Source organism: Artemia sp. Qi Xiang Cuo, chromosome 1 (genome assembly GCF_049724085.1).
Source record: "Artemia sp. Qi Xiang Cuo chromosome 1, ASM4972408v1, whole genome shotgun sequence".
NCBI classification, from domain to species: Eukaryota; Metazoa; Arthropoda; class Branchiopoda; order Anostraca; family Artemiidae; genus Artemia; species Artemia sp. Qi Xiang Cuo.
The window spans coordinates 43,598,640-43,615,870 of NC_142794.1; the positions used below are offsets into that span (position 1 = coordinate 43,598,640).

A 17,231-nucleotide genomic window follows, 5' to 3' on the forward strand; every position below is an offset into this window, starting at 1 on the left:
TTGTTTAATAAGGTTTTATTAAACAATAAATAAAAATATTTGAATAGCCGTTCCCTATTAAAGAAAAATTTAGCAGTTTTTTTTTAGTATATAAGTTTGTATATAATTATGTCGACGTATCTCTTGTTAATTAATAAATATTAACTTGTCCTACCTTGGAAGCCGCCCCCTCTTCCAAAAAATATAACTCTACCTGATTTGTTTCAGTTACTTTTATATGCGGGTCCAACGAAAACTTTGAGGTTACCCACCGTCGAGATACTACCATTTATGAGAGGTGACGAATCAACTTTAGACAAATAAAACAAACATACAAACAAAAACTTATAATATTGTTGTTTTTTTTTTATTCCCTTGCAATGCTATATTCGAAATACCCTGTAACGTGTATTAAGTCCCAAAGACGAGAAGTACATACTGATGAAATATTATTAAACTAAGGTCAGGGATAAACTTGATGAATAGTTCTTTTAAGTTAGGCCTGGTACAGCTACCTTTGGTAGTACCACCCTAAACATCCAGAATCTTTTGCTGCGGGTATATTTTTCGAGGTTCAATACAACTTGGGCGTGGTCCTATAAAGTGTTTTGTCGTAGTAAATGTTTTACTCAGAAGCTTTGTGTGTTGTGGGCACGTTGTTGCCAAATTTGATTGAATTTGGCTTTTGCCAAAAATGGAGTGGAAATTGCAACTTTGCTCGGTAGGCTTATCATCCAAATTTTTCTCTCCGAATAAACTCATGTTATGTTCATAATTTTCTTTGTTTCAGTAAAAACAGTACTAATGATAAAACAACATTTGAAAAAGTAAAGCTAAGACACGAGTATTGCGAGGATTTTTCCTTGACACCGGAAGGGAGGGGGAACTATTCTGAACTTTGGGGTATTACTCCTCATGCCTAATCCGTTAGTTCTTTGAATAATTATGTCTGAGACGGAAGATATCGAACTTTTTTTTATCTAGTCAGAGGAATAAAAACTGTATTTATGCAATAAAAGATTAAAATGCATAGTACTTCCCTTGATTTTTTTTTCTCAAATGAAAAAAGAGCATGTTAAAACATAAACAAGAAAAGATAATGTTGCAAACGAGGAGGGTGCCACCATCCTCAGCCTTCCGCTCTTTGATTTTTTTTTTTCTCTCAGTGCTTCTTTTTTTTTTCTCTCAAGAACGAATGCTCTGACGCAAGATCAATCTGACAAAAAGTCTGAATTCTGTATCACAATGCTATGGTATGGCAACCCACCTCATATGCAAGATAATTTATGTTTGTGATAGGTTTTGATTGTACTTTGCTTTTCTTTGAATTTTTTTTCAATTTGTGTTTGTTTTTTTATTCCATATTAAAGCTTACCATAAACAAGAGTGGGCTGCTGTCAACCTCAACTGCTCTACTCCCTCTTTGCGCCAGTTTGACTTTTGCATAACCATGCTTTAAGGATATATTTGGTATTGTAGATATTAATGATACTCTCCATAAAGCATAACTTCTATTTTAGTATAAAAAGTAGCGAGCGGTAACAATGAGTGGTAACAATTCCCTTGTATATACGACAATCTCTATTCGTCTTAAGTCGTAATCTCGCACTGTTATGTCATTTGAAAAAAAAAACATTTCAGTTAATTCTTATGGGATATCCACCCACCCTCCCTCTTTATAGGCACAAATATATTTTTTAGTCTTACAGTTAAAGTATTTGCGGAATAATAGAGGAGCTGTCACCCCTCTGGCTTAGCCCAAGTATGTTCCTAAAAATGAAGAGAGAATAAGAGAGTAAATCCCTCCTCGCCTCTTCCGTATTGGTCATAAACAGTTCGAAATTGTGGGGCCAAAACACAGTTTTTTGATTTCAGGTCCCCTTCTCCATCGCCCCAAAGAATGAATCATTGAACTCCCACATAGTAGTATGCAAATATACATTTGCCCTGTATTAATTAAACCTCAAGTTATTTGAATATGTTAAATTAGGCTTAAAGACTATTGCCTAAAATAACCTTTTATTTGGTATGGACTGCCTGTATATTTACGATGAATGCGCCACGACATGGGTGTATGCAGGGATGCCATCCGGTGAAAAAAATCACCAGATTCTTTAAAAAAAAATCACTAGATCAGCTCATAAATCACTAGATTATTGACTAGAAATCATTAGAATTATAATTCTCTTTATTAATCTAATTAACAAGTGATATGTTTCCTTACCATGTTCTATACATGTGCAGCTATAGTAAAGGGGTAAACTACCCCCTTAAGTCTGGAAAAATAACTTTAGATTAATGTTTTTTTGTTTCTCAAGCGAAAAATACCCTTGGAACTTTGAAAAATGTCTTTTCGCATCTTTATGTAGATAACAGAACAAATTTCTTGCTTCCTCCATGTGTTTTCCCAAATTGGCACCTTTGGCTTATAACCCGATCACTGAAAATTTGTTATCGGTGATGTAATCAAAATATTTACTTTTTCTTTTCTTTTTTCTTGTCGATTCAAAACCCTAATTTTTTTTCCGAAAACATAGCAACTATTTTATTTTTACTGTAGTTGAGCTAGTGTAATTACTGGGGAAATAATAACAATTTTGAAAATGACCTTTTTGTATCTTCATGCAAAAAGTTTGTCCCACCCTTCCCAAGTTTCGAAAATTTTGATATTACTTCTTTAATAAAAGATATCCAGAGAAAATCTTTTTCTCCCAATGCGTTTTTGTTTATTGCTAACGATTGTTCATTCTATTACTTAAGGTATTAAAGAGCCTGGGCTCCTCACCTGGATCTACGTCACTGTCAAACAGCATAGTTTTCAATTATATATTCATTCATTTATAAATGTCATAGGCTACAAACTAAAATAAGAAACAATAAAGGCAGGTTCTCACAAAGTTTGTTGTTGTCACATTTTGGTCTTGTACATCCTGTTTCCACTTTTTTGCAGAATCCACAAGAACACTAGGAATTTCCCATTTTGAGGGATCTTTGACATATCGATTTACATGCATTAGAGAATGCTTTAGACTATAAAAAACACAACACTTTTATTGCCCAAAGATAAAACTCCGCGAACAAATGTTCCCCAGAAATTTACCTCTCCCCCTCCACCCCTGTGGATAGTCTCCTCCGTGGTAAAATTCTCCCCTGGAATTTTTTTAATTATTCCCCAATTAATTACTTTCCCACAATTAACTACATCCCATTTTCAGTTTTCAAAAATAAAGTTAAAATTATTTACTTACCCATCTGACATTGTTTGATAAAGAATATCCAGAAAATCTGAAAATTCTTGGCACCATTGTGGCAGAAACCTTGCATTAATTAAAACTTGCCAGGGATGTCGATCAGAGTTTGAAAACTATCTCCTCATTTTTATCTGGGGTATACATTTCAGGAAGTTCCAGGGTACACTGAATATCATTTTTATGTCTTTCTTGCACCAAGCGAAGCTTGGTCTCCTTGTATTCCTTGTTAATACTGATAACAATAGGAAAAGAGTATAGTGTGATACAGTTTATATGTGCACACAAAATTTCTAAATGTGAGGAACATAACATATATTGTTCGAATCTACTTTATTCTGCTTGTAGCAGATAGTTCGGGCAGCTAGCAGCATACCAATACAGTGATTAATGTCCCACAAGCAGCGCTGGTGTTGCATGAAATACGATTAATTTCAGTAATAATCTTTAGTATATTTATGACAATTCTTTTTTAAGGGCTGGTTAAAAAAATGTATAGAAAAGTGAAAATAACGAGATGAGTCAGCGTGGTATTACTACTAGAGGCAATTCTACATTTATTAAAAAAAAAGTCTTTTCAACTGAAAGTAAGGGGCAACATTAAAACTCGAATGAACAGAAATTATTCCGTAATCCGTATATGAAGGAGTCTCCCCCGCCTCCTCAATACCTTGCTCTTGACGCTAAAGTTTCTAGCACTTTTAAAAAAACTTCCTATGCTAATTAAGCAGCCCTTGTGTTTCAGGAGTCGTTCTTAAGAATTTAGACAAACAGTCAAAATTTAGCGTAAAGAGCAAGGTATTGAAGAGGGGGGAAATCCCTTCATGTTGTTCCTTTCTTTCAGTTAATAATATTTGTTTCTTATGTTTAATTTCGAATCGTATTTCAAATAATGCCTGTAAATCTGGCACATCCTGTGTAAAAATTCCCTCCCCTCATGGTAAACTCCCCCATGGAAATTTCCTCTCCCGAACCCCCCTCCCCCTCTTTACAATTCTTCAAGGACAGTTCAATCCTTACTGAAAATCCCCCCCCCTCTGTAAAATTTCTTGCCGACAATTAAGCATGGAAAATTATTCTTAGCATACTTTTATATCCAGACCTATCCCCAAAGGCTGCAGAGGGTCATGCTAAACCTAAGGTATAGTTTTGGAACCTCTCAACTATACTAAGCCAAATGGCTATCTTAAACTTTTGGCCGATCAATTTTAGGGAAAAGGTTGACGTCAGAGGGAGGCTAGTATCCCTCTGATATTTTTGGTCAAATAAAAGGGGCACTAGAAATTTTGGTTTCCGTTAAATGAGCCCTCTCCCGATGTTCTGGGACTGTTGGTTCTATACGATCACCCCTGGAAAAATAAAAATGACACACATCCGTGATTTTTCTTCTGGCAAAAAAAAAAATTAAAAGTTTTTGCAGACAGGAGCTTGAAACCTGTACAGTAGGGTTCTCTGTTACGCTGTTTCTCAGGGTGTGATTTTATTAAAAAATATTTTACTTTCAGGGGTATCTCCTCCCTCTTAAGAATATCAGGCAAACTTTTACAGGTTCGTAGCTTTTTATGGGTAGTACTAAGCTTAATGAATCTTATATATTTGGAATCAGCATAATAATCCAACATATATCGATTGATATCAAAATTCGTTTTTTAGAGTTTCGATTACAATTGAGCCGTGTCCCTCCATTCTTATAGTTTGTTGCTTCCAATTATTTGATATGTTAGCACGTGAATCCAAAAACTTAAAGAATAGGACGTTATCTGCGCTTATTAGATGTTACAGTTACAAATAAGAGAATTTGAAGAACGGTAAAATTCTACTTTAGCTACTTAAGGCTATCTTGGATAGGGGTTAGGTTAGGAAAATGAAACTTTCAGGGATGGGTCTACAGGCTAAAGTATGTCATGGGAAAGTATTTTGAAGTACCTATCTCCACTCCTTCTTTCTCTAGAGGGTCATGACCTTAGATGACCTTTAGAAATCTGTGTGTTATAAAAGTGAAACCTTGCAAAATAGATCTTCTGCTTAAATGAAGTACAAAAAAAATTATTTTCAGCTTTACAGCTTTTCTCAATCCCAATTTATAAGGTCTTAAAGATATGTAAATACATTTCCTAAAATAAAAAAAAAACAACATTGATATGGCTTAAAATTCTTTTCAAATAACAGGAATTGCATTTTCAGAACTAAAGCCAGAGAAAAAGAAACTGATGACTGAAAATCAAGATAAAATATTGTTTTGTCAAAATTTCAATAGGTATAAATGTTTTGCAATTTTCAGATTAAATAAGTTCGCGTATCATCTTGCTGATAGCGCTGTGAGGTCTACCTGTCTTAATCTGATATGAACGTTTCAAAGAGGGTATATTTGCATAAATGCTAACCTGGAATATATAAGGAACCGCAGTAAATAACCGTTTTGCGTTTTTTTTTATTAATTACTTCTTGTATGATTCATTCGATTGAATCATGAATCTACGCGGTATAAGCTGAAAAATCACTAGATTTGAGAAAAATCACTAGTTTTGAACAAAAATCACTATAATCACTAGCGAGAAAATAATCACTAGGCAACATAAAAAAATCAATAGAACTAGTGATAAATCACTAGGGGTGGCAACCCTGGATGTAGAAACTGTGAAAATGGGATATAAAATTAACCTTTTATAGCTGTAAACATATTGGCTACGGTGCAATTTTCTCTTGTTAAAATTTTACCCTATTTGGTCCAATACAATATGGCATAAACTGAGATTACATGTAGTGAGTTCTTTTTTGTTGCTCAAAAAAGGCCTAGAGATATAAACGTCCTTTCTAATGAGGACTCTTCCAATAGTCTACGCAAGGTCGTATCCAGAATATTTTTCGGAGGGGGTTTTACAATTTATTTATTTTTTTTTTGGGGGGGGGGGTACACAAGAAACCCTCAAAAAACGTCTAAAGAAATGGTCTATATTGATTTTGTTACGTTTTTACGAGTTGGAAAAACATTTCGGGGGAGGGGATTCAAAACTCCTAACTCCCTCCCCTGGATACGGCCATGAGTCTACGGCCACTAACTCGAAATGATTCCCCCAGGGGAAAAAAAACACGGGCATCCTTGGCTGTCTTAATCGGGAAAAATATCAAATATCGTATTTTCGTATATTGGGGTGCGGAACCTCTGCTTCAAGGTTTTTGAAACACTTTGGATTCCACGATATAATTTTCATGAAGATTATATCCGCTATTGAGAGAGTTTTCTCTTTTTGTTATTATTTTGCGAATTATGCCATGCTTAAACTTTTGACGCTTAAATTAAATTAAAAGAAAGATGCAAAAATACCTTACACGTTTGTATAGATGGAAAAGGTAGAACTAATTGTAAATATAAGAAATAGAGAGGTTATTTGATTCAACGAAAGATGGGAACAAAAACAGGAATTGTTGAATTGTATGAAAAAAAATCTATTATTATACTTAGTTCAATGCATTAATAAGGAAAATAAAAATTCAGCATATGCAGCTTGTGAAGTGCTTTTTTTGCGTAAAATGCCCTGCAATGCACAGAAGTATAAGACAACTGAATATAGTTAAAAAAAAATTAATAATGTTAAAGTTGATGGAATCCAAAGTGTTTAAACCTATGGACCTGGTAAGAATACTGTCTTGATAAATTCACCAAGACCTTTCTGAAATTTTGCATTCGATATTTGTTACAGCTAACACTATTGCATCATTACCGCCGTTGAACTTCATTCTTTAGCAATCGTGTTTATCGCTCATTTTTTTATTCCGTGCTGACGGTAATTATTTTTTGTTCTACATAAAGAAACGAAAATAAAAAATGGCAATTCTGTTCTTTCACTATTTATTCAGATACTAAAATTGATTGTAGAGTGATTGCCTAAACCCCAAAAATTCACTAAAAATGAATTTTATCTGTTTTGCAGTTGAGAATTCACAACTCCACCTCCTAATGGCCCATTCACAATGGGATTTTATAATACCAATGTTTAGCTATTGCTAATTTGACCCAATCGGATTCTTTTTATATAGAAATTTCTGATTAGCTTAAAAATCCTGATTGGATCCAATTAGCGCTAGCTGAATATTAGACCCAATCAGTCAATCACATTGAGCCAATCACAAAATTAAAAGCCTGAATATTTATCAAATGCTCCACAGGTGCTTTTAATATTCTTCGGAAATAAAAGAAGTAGAGGAAAAACCATTTTGTTATCCTCGCTAATTCCTTCCTACTCCAGCCTTCGATCCCCTTTTTTACATTCAAATTTGATATTCGTATAGCAATATTTTGAGAATGATAATCATCCCTAAAAAGGCACGCCCCTCCAGATATTTCTTTGAAGGGGGGGGGGGGGAGTCTGAAATATAAAAAATAATTATGAGGTTATTACGTCCACGATTTCAAAGTGACTCTTCGAGCATATCTTTTTCTAGGGATGGCCCCCTTAGACGCCGTCAAGGTTGCCAGGGGGCAATGTTCTCGGGAAATAAAAAGGCATTAATAAATATAAAGACAGTAATAAATATATATAAATTTGAAAACGCGAAATATTCCCTTTTAAATCTTACTGAAAACAAAGATCCTTTAGCGCTTTTCCCCCTGGTGATTTTTTAACGTTCATGGCCCCCCCCCCCACTTTTGTTCTTTTTTCTTTTTTTACAGAAAACAAAGTTCTACAATAAGAGATGAGCTTTCGCCCCGTATCAGGCACATTACAGGCTTAGTCCAAATAAATTCTAGCCTAAACTATCTTTCGGGATTGATGAAACCAGCGCACTCCATTTAAAAAGGGGCGGGCCCACTCTCATTAGCCACGTAACTCCCCTGATGTAGATTATCCTCATTCAGGGTATTGTACCTACTACTTTCTCAATTGGAGATCTTACGCCAGTTCCTAAAAAAGGAAAAACTACCATACAATGCTCCTCTTTCCGTCCAATCACGATTGCTACTTCTCTTTGCAAGTTATTTGAACTTTTATTCGTAGATGATTTTCAGAAACTGTGTTGCAGTCCTCTAAGGCAATTCGGTTTCCAACGCGGTATTGGTTGTGCTGAAGCTCTCCATGTTGTTGCAAATGCACCCCTAGAATAGAATTTATTGACAGAAAAGCCCAAAGTGCCGTGTTCACAAGAACAAAGACACTTTCATACAAGCATAAATTGGCACAAAACTATAATCTAAGCTAGTGAAATATCCCCCTCATCCCTAATCTTCAAAAAAAAACCTTTCTCTATTTTCTATACCCATCGTCAGGAACCTTCCGAATCTCTTTATACCTTCCATATCTTTCCTTGCTAATAAATGTATTATCTCATCTCTCTCCCAAGCCTCAGCACCAAATAATTCTTTCCTTAAATCTTTTAATTCACTACACTTTCCCACAAAATGAACCAAATCTTCCTTATTCCCGCACATGGGACAGAAGTAAGGACCAGAAGCTTGCCTAACCCCTCCCAGATAACAAACCACGAGAAAGCCTAGCGATCGGTGGCTTGGGCCTGCAGAGTGCGTTTGATTCATTGATTCATGCGCTTATGTTGCTAAACTCAGCTAAAAGAAGAATGAACTCCAATATCATTCGGGCTTTCTGTGATCTTTACTCTCGCTTTCGCGCGCGACTGAAGCTGCCTTCCGATAAAGGCCTTCCGCCACCACCACGGTCAGCTTTGATACCAGTCCGCAAAGGTACTCGTCAGGGGACAGTTTTATCCTCCAATTTCTTCAACAACTACGTTATTGAGCCTCAAGATAGCTGTCCTTCATCATGCATTCTCAGTTCCATTGGCATCTCCCTGGTATGCTATGCTGATGACAGACGCTTAACCGCCTTTCAGAAATATTCTCATGTCTGCAGTCCAATTACGAGAAAGTCGGTCTGAGATTTAACTCCCAAAATTCGGAAGTCTTGTTTTACAATTGGAAGCATTGACCCTCCTACTAATATCACACTAGGTGATTGCTCAGTAAAACCAGTTGACAAAAAAACACATCTGGGGCTGCCAATAGGTACCTTTATAGGCCAATAGGTAGCATTACAGCATTTCCGCTCCCTCCTATTCCCACATCTTGACCGGCAAATTTCCAGCTCCTATGCTTTGATCGTTAAATCTACTCTGAGATTTAACCGTCCTCTACTGGTAAGTATTTACAACACTAACGCTCTGCCACATGTATTATATGCGACCCCTTTCTGGAAACTCTTGGCAAACCGTGAAAAGTCTAAAATTCGCTCTTTGTTTTTCCGTTTTGTCTAGTACCTACTAAAATTGCCACCACGGACAAAAAATGTTTTCCGATTCGGCGCTATAACCTAGCCGACCCAAATCTAGCTGTTGAGAAACTTATTAGCCGGCAAAAAATAAAACCAGTAATTTTGAAGCACGAGTGGCCAAGTTTGTTTGTTTAATTATTCCATTTGTTTCCCATTTTTTTGTCTCTCTTTTCTTTTTTTTTCCTTCCAGAAGTTGTTGTTTTTTGCTGTTATTTTCGAAGAAGTTGTTGTTTTTGCTAGTATTTTTTAGTATGTTTTCTTTCTGCTTCCTCTTTTCTATTATTCTGTATACTCTGGCATTGTATATTTTACTGTATACGATGAGTTTTCAATATATTATTATTATTATTCCCGGGAAGGAAGGAAGATCAGATATTGATTTCTATCCCCTCCTCTAGAAAATTTTAGCATTAAAACGCAATTTCTGAAGCTACTGGGACTCACCCCCCCCCCCTACCTCTATTTCTGCGATGATCCGTCGACCATTTTCCACAATAGCTTATGCGCAATTATAATTCACTGTGACTACATAACTTCATCAAGCCTCATATGAAGCTTGATTAAAGTCTTTATAAAGAGTTTAATTCGTGGGGACTACGTACATCCTTGTAAACAAATGAGCCACCATGCGACATTACTGCATCTGAAACTGAGAAGATCCATATACAGATTTTTGATAATTTTAAACAAGTTTCATTTGAATGAACCTTCTGTTGGTATCCAAGGATCATAGGTTCGATGCGACCACCCCTGTGAAAAATAAGTAAATAAAAGCGTATCCTTGATCGTCATTTTCTGAGAAATACGAAATTTGCGCTTTTGTAGATAGGGGCTTAAAACCTTTGCATTAGTGTTCTTTGGCATGGCAAAGTTTTTGGTGTAGTTTTAATCTTCATTACTTGCCTTTTTGATTGTGTTTTCCACTTTTTTTGAAAATCAGGCAAATTCTCTCAGGTTCGTAACTTTTGGTGGGTGACTTTAAACTTGAGGAGTTTAAAATATTTAGAATCATCATAAATAGCCGATTATTTTGATGTATGTATTGGGGTCAGGACTCTCTTTTCCTAGTTTCGGTTACTATTAGTATGAGATTGCTCCTGACTTGCAGCTTGCTACCTGTTCGATTATTATAATCGCTACAAATGTTACATTTGATCAGTACGATAAATATTAATATTGAAGTTTGTTTACTTTCATCCCTAATAATATGCAAAATCCTGCCTTGACTTTATCATTGTGTTATATGCTAAACAAGGTGAATGTATGAGGATGACGGGGTCTTATAAGATCGATCCAAAGTATCTGTTGAACAGAATCTTATACATTTGGACATCACACTTTGTATCACCCCTGGGCCAGGATTTACCAATAGGCCCACTAGGCCCTGGCCTAGCGGCGCACAATGCCAGTGGGCGCAATAAATTATTACTGAGTGATTCTTTACTTAACGAAAACTGGACTGATGCGATTTATCGTCAAAGTGCATGGTGCACTCTGCCGCTGCGCTGCCTATTCACAGAAAAATGATTTCAAAACAACACAGGAATTCCGTAGCTACTTATAAAAAGTCAGATGTCTCCAAACAATGGGTATTATCACCTCTCTCTTTGATTACTTTTGGCATATCAGTTGCGATCTGTTCAGTGCTTCCACTATCCCCGGATATTTGAGGATTTCCTGGAAAATTTAGCAAAAATAGAGCGGCAAAAACGCTTGGACCTAGAAGCGTCAAAACTTTAAATCCAGCCCTGATCACCCCTACAAAAAAAACCTCTAATCCCTCTTTGAAAATTTAGTATATGTGAAACTGTATATGTGTAGGCAGAGAAGGCTTTGAGCCAATGTCATCTAAAAAATGTTATGGTTTTTACGAATGTTTCTAAAATGTTCTTCGATATTTACCTATCCTTTGTTCTTCTGAAGGCTTTGGCCCCTCGCGAGACAAAACAATAAATAAATAAAAATCTCGCACACACGCCTTCTAAGAGCATAGTAAAAGAAGATGGATTATTCTGTGTTAAACACTGTGGGCTGTTACCGTGGCGTCAGTTCGCGAACATTTTTGGGGAAATGCATTTTCCAATATCTAGGGGGGGGGGTCAAACTTGTCGTTTTTATAAATTGTTCAATGAAGATACCCCACAAAAATTTTTTTTTAAACCTTGGGGAGAGTAAAAAGATCTTGTAGGCCCCCCTCCAATTGACGCTACTGGGCTGTTAGGTTTGCTACTAATTTCAGCAAAACAAAAAAATTTTACGGTTAAAATATAGGTTAATACATACATAAATAATGCATTAAACCGCATTTGAACAGAGATGAATTACCAACTTAGTTGTTCTTAATGGAAAGACTAGTTTATGATTTATTTATGTAACTATAATCAGCTTGTTTACTTTAAGCTTCTAATAATAATGACTAATGATTTTAGGATCATTATAGCAATTTTATTGTCAAAGCCTGATAACATTTTGCATCGTTAATTCTTTGAAACTAGTACTTCTGTACTCTCTCCTTTTTCAAAATCTCAAGTGGAAAATTACAACTTTCCAATTAACTTTCCAATCATTCAACTGCGTAATGACAATGTTTAATTTTATGGAGCAACATAAGCATAAATGACAATAATTTTTTGAGATAGAAACTATTTTTGGATCACGAGTAGTTTCAGTCTATTAAAAGAGGTCGGTAAAAACTGTTAAGGCTTGGTTTTTACTCAAGTTTTTTTGAAAATTTTAGAGAAAAAAATTTGAAGAAAATGTGTTTGCAAATAACTGTTTGTCCATCTCGCGTAGTACTCCCTCTTGTCTGGTCACATATACACAACAAACTGATAATCGCTTCCATATGTGCAAATTAGTGCGATTGTTTGAGGCCCAGTACCAATAGTTGTAATGGTGATGGACTTGTATACCAGCCTAACGAGCTTGGCCACTTTTGTACAAAGAATCAGTTTTTTGCGGTTGCAACATGGTGAATTTTATATTTGATTGATTTCAGTAATTTTCAAAGGACCCATTATGACGTAATCCTGAGTTGTTATTTGAATAGAGAAATCATTTAAAAGAGAAAAATAAATCACTATTGTAGTTGTAAACTGCTAGTGCTATGAAAATAGTTAGCCTATTTGCTTAGCCTATTTATTCGAGCATCCTTTTTCTTTTATTCTTCTTCTTTTTTAGAAAAAATACTGGCCAGATCAAAATGAAAGATAACTATACTTTGAAATGTAGCCCTAGGATGGGTGGATGATAGACTATCTGTCTTTTTCTTCTGTTTTTTCTCCAATTAGCCATGACTTGATGGCAACTTGATTTTAATTTAAAAATCAACATACTTTTCTCAAAGAGAATACGTGTTTATCTTTTGACAAAATTTGCTGCGCCCTGCATTGTGAAACTATCAAATAATCTGAAACCCAGAACTGGTGGTTTAGCCTGTTGAAACGTAGAAGGTTCTGTATGGTTTGTACAAAACTTGAAACATAAACATGTAAATTTTGATCCCAACCAACTATGTGTGCTTCGAAATTATGCGGTTCTCCAAAATCAATAGACCTGATGTCAAAATTTGTAAAGACATTAGGCCTTCCCTCTCCCTGGCAGGTATTCATAGAACTGCCATATAATAGTTTTTCATATATATGTTATTCTTTTTTTACGCTGATTTTTTATGAGTTTGCTCCCCTTCCTCCGAAAGAGTCTCAAAAGAAAATTATGAACGCTTGTGAATCTCAAGGAAGACACATAATGCTTCTGTTATCTTATTAACTTATAACTAGTTAAGAACAAAATGGAATACTTTTTCCTTTTTTTTCTTTACTTCTCCGTTGATTATTTTCATATGCTACCATTTAAAGAAAGGGTTTGAACTTCAATAGAAAAAGAAAAAGGGTTAAGGTATTCAAAAACTCAATATATTGAATAACTTTGGAATCCTTGACGAACAAAATTCAAAAATAGAAATATACAATTTTGCTTCTACAAAGCTTTTATCATTTATTCTTAAAAGCTTTTACCCGACGAAATACTTTCAAGGCTTTTTTTCTGATATCCGCAGTATCAAGGGTGCTAAATAAATTAATCTTTTTTCAGGTCCTTTTATTTGTGTGTCTAAGTGTCGTTGGAGGCCAAGAAGAATCGAGTCGGACTTTAGTTCGAGCCAAGCTTCTGAGGTCCCGGAATTTGACACTGACCCCAGATGGTAGAAGAAAGAGAATTTTGAAAACACGTGTTTTGGTACCAAAAACAACAACAGCTGTTCCCTTTAAAGAGACAGAAGAGCTTACTGCTGATGTTGAAGTATCGAAACTTGATGAAGAAGATGCTGACCTCATAACTACTATAGCAAGACAATTCAAAAGTCAAAATGCAGAATCTCAGCTCTTACTGACAACAGAAACACCAACAATTCCGACATTGACTACTGTTACTCCGAAGCTAATACGTAAGATCGTTGGTACCGCAACTAGGCCCAAAGTGAGGCCAATAACAACGGAATCACCAGAAGAGGAAGACGAAAGACCAAATGTAGAAACTGTTCGAAGATTTAGTCATGTTAATCCAGATGGATCGTTTACTTTCGGTTATGAGAATGCTGATGGCTCGTTTAAAGAGGAAACGCGTGGGACTGATTGTGTTGTAAGGGGTAAATATGGTTACATTGACCCCGATGGTGTCAAGCGTGAATTTACATATGTACAAGGAAACCCGTGTATATTAACGGACGATGATGATGAACAAGACAATGATTTTGAGGATGAACGTGTCATATTAACAACACTAAGACCATTAAAAGTAATAAAAAAGAAACGACCATCTAAAAAAAAATTTAAAGAAGAGAGAGAAGATTTCAACTTAGGAATTCCCATAGTGGAAGAGCCCCGGCCACCATTTCCAAATAGACCCCAAATTAGAATTCAAACAACTCGTCAAACAGCTCCTACTGTCCCCCCTACAGTTTCAGTGAATTCTTTCAGAACAACTCCTTCCTTTAGACTCAGCTTTACTACTGAAAATCCTTCTATTGACGATGAAACAATTAGAGCCACTACTCCCCAACCAACAATTCCTGAAATATTCAATGTCAATACAGGCGCTGGTGTGACACCTTTTTCACGGCAAGAGCCTTTCAGACCTATAATATCTTCAGATTCTGAATTAGATACCCAAAGCCCGGAAAGAGAAAGGAATGAGTTTCCAGCACGACCTCAGAGGCCAGAGTTTCCAGAATCAGCATTTTCTCCTAACAGACAAGAAGTGTTTCCTCGGCCGGGGCCACCACCATCGATTCCAGAACGTCCTATTATTCAAACAACTTCACCAAAACCGGTAGCTCAGACAACCCCTGATGGAGCTGTAGTACCTCCACCTTCCCCATCGTTTTCCCAAAATTCAAATAGACCACCTTTCACCTTTTTTGGCCCAGTACCACCGGAATTCAATGAATTTGGGACTTTTCAAGGAAGACCAACCCAAGGAATTGCACCACCAACAACGAGCAGACCCCAGATACCCTTCCGTCCTGAGCCACAGTTTAATTTTATTCAAAGGCCAGATCAGTCTGATTTTCCATCTAGAGATCAGAGGACGCAGGATCCCAGGTTTAATGCGGCTCTAAGGCCGAATTTTCCACCCCCTCCGTCATCTTTCAGACCACTTGAAGATCCACGTGCAGGTCAAAATAGACCAGAAAATAGACCTCCAAACTTTAGACTAAATGAACCTCCCAACTTTCCTTCGAGAGACAAAGGATCACGAGAGCCAGTAAAACCTGAAGATTTAAGACAACCACTTAGACCTGACAATCCCAGGGGCCCAGAAAGACTGGAAGGCCCTAGAATAGCCCCAAGGCCAGAAACATTTCGGCCATTTTCTAGACCTGAAGACCTAAGAGGACCCCCAAGACAACAAAATCCTGGATTACCCAATCAAAGTCCAAGGGTACCACCACAGGGTTTTAGACCCGATGGAAGACCAGAGGATGCAAGATCACTCAGACCAGATAGTGTTCGACAACAGGTAGATGAAAGGCGGCCCCCATTTGGGGGATTTAACTCACAGCCACCACGATTTGGCCCACCATTCCCAAACTTTGGGCCACCACAAGAGTTTAGATTTCAGCCTCAAGAATTCCAATTTAGAGTACCTGATCAAGGACGAACAGAGAGACCTCTCCAAAGACCCTCTTCTTCCAATGGGCCAGAAAGGTCCAATAGCTTTTCTGGAGAGAGAGCAAATGCAGCGCGTGGCCAAATTGAACAGTTTTTGGGATAACGCGTCTTATTTGAGCCTTCGGTTTTCAGCCATTTCAATGTTAAAATGTAGCCATTACTGGCAATTTTGTTGAATCTATTTTTCTATGTTGAATAATTATAATTATAACTAGTCTTAGAAATTAAATGTACTCGTTTTCATTAGTTTTCTCGTACGTACTGAAAAGTAGCATTTGCTAAATTACAAACTCTAACAATTAAAGCTTAGATAAATTTAATATGTTTCCCCTAAATTACGTCAATGCATGCTTTCATTGATATATAGAATTAGAACTTTGGAAAGCACCATTAGTTTCTCATATTAATTTAGTGCCTCATTTGCTTAGCCTTTCAGTGACTATACATTCGAATATTATAAGCGTATGAATGGTTCTATGAAAGCCATTCAGTATTTACAAGAAGATGTATGAGGAGGGATGTTGTTTATGATTTTTTAGATTGCCTTAATTGTTGGTTCAATCAGGAATGCTATTTTATACAAGCTACCGTGGCATTGCTCCACTGAGGCTGAACAGGTTGGTAAAAAAAAGAGACTAAAAAGTGGCGAAATCATAGGAATTTCTGCAGTATCGCTTTCCGGATCCCAGGAACATTATTTGCTCTTGCTCCTTTTTTGAGGGAAGGATGAGCTTGTGCATAAGCGTCAAATGGCATGAAAGAAGATTGGTTACAGAACTGTCTAAGGACGGCTGCATTGCTTCCGTCGGCTTTTTTTACCTAGCATTTCTTTACCGTCCAATAATTAAGTTGTAATAGTATCCTATGCAAAGGATCATATCCAGGATTTTTCGGGAGGGGGGCTTTACAAGAGCATTTTTTGGGGGAGCTCACGAAAAAAAACGGGTAAAAAATTGTTTACATTCATTTTTGTTACGTTTTTACGAGTCGGAGAAACATTTCAGAGGGGGGGGGGACAAACCTCCTATCCCCCCCCCCCTGGATGCGGCCTTGGCTATACACCTCTAAAAAAAACGCTTTAAAAAAAAAACGCCAAGTGTGTTTCAGGTCTAACGCAACTTTCCAAAGATACTCTGGTACTCAGAGATTGCAAGCAATAGGAATTTAGTTTAATGTATAGTGCCCATTATTTTCATCATCTCTGCTATTATTGTTTTATTTCTCGGAAACGCGAAAAATCTGATATTTATTACGTCATTTTTTTGGGTTCTTCGAATCTTTTTTCCAGTTGGCCTTCTATTAAACTGTAAGATGTTTTTATATATAGTTTCAGTAATAAGTAGGGCGTTGGCTGTTTTGTCCAAGGTCGATCTCCTTTATCATTTGCTAGTGGATGTAATAATTGTTGTTTGCCTCGTGATCAATAACGTAAAAATAATGCTCGTGGTTTAGCTCTGGATTGAGATTATTGTCATTACCGTATTTGAAAAGTAAACATGAAGAAAATTTAATAAAACGTATAAAGAAAAAAGAAACGAATAAAAAAAAGA

At 36.4% G+C, this 17,231-nt stretch overlaps 1 protein-coding gene across 1 annotated transcript; it reads left to right on the plus strand.

The window, feature by feature from the left end:
• The first annotated feature begins 567 nt into the window (after positions 1–567).
• On the plus strand, positions 568–15,927 carry LOC148956348 (uncharacterized). Its single transcript, XM_089105706.1, has 2 exons — positions 568–700; positions 13,604–15,927. The coding sequence occupies exons 1-2, from the start codon at positions 674–676 to the stop codon at positions 15,782–15,784; spliced, it is 2,208 nt and encodes a 735-aa protein (XP_088961832.1). The 5' UTR covers positions 568–673; the 3' UTR covers positions 15,785–15,927.
• Positions 15,928–17,231: the final 1,304 nt, after the last annotated feature.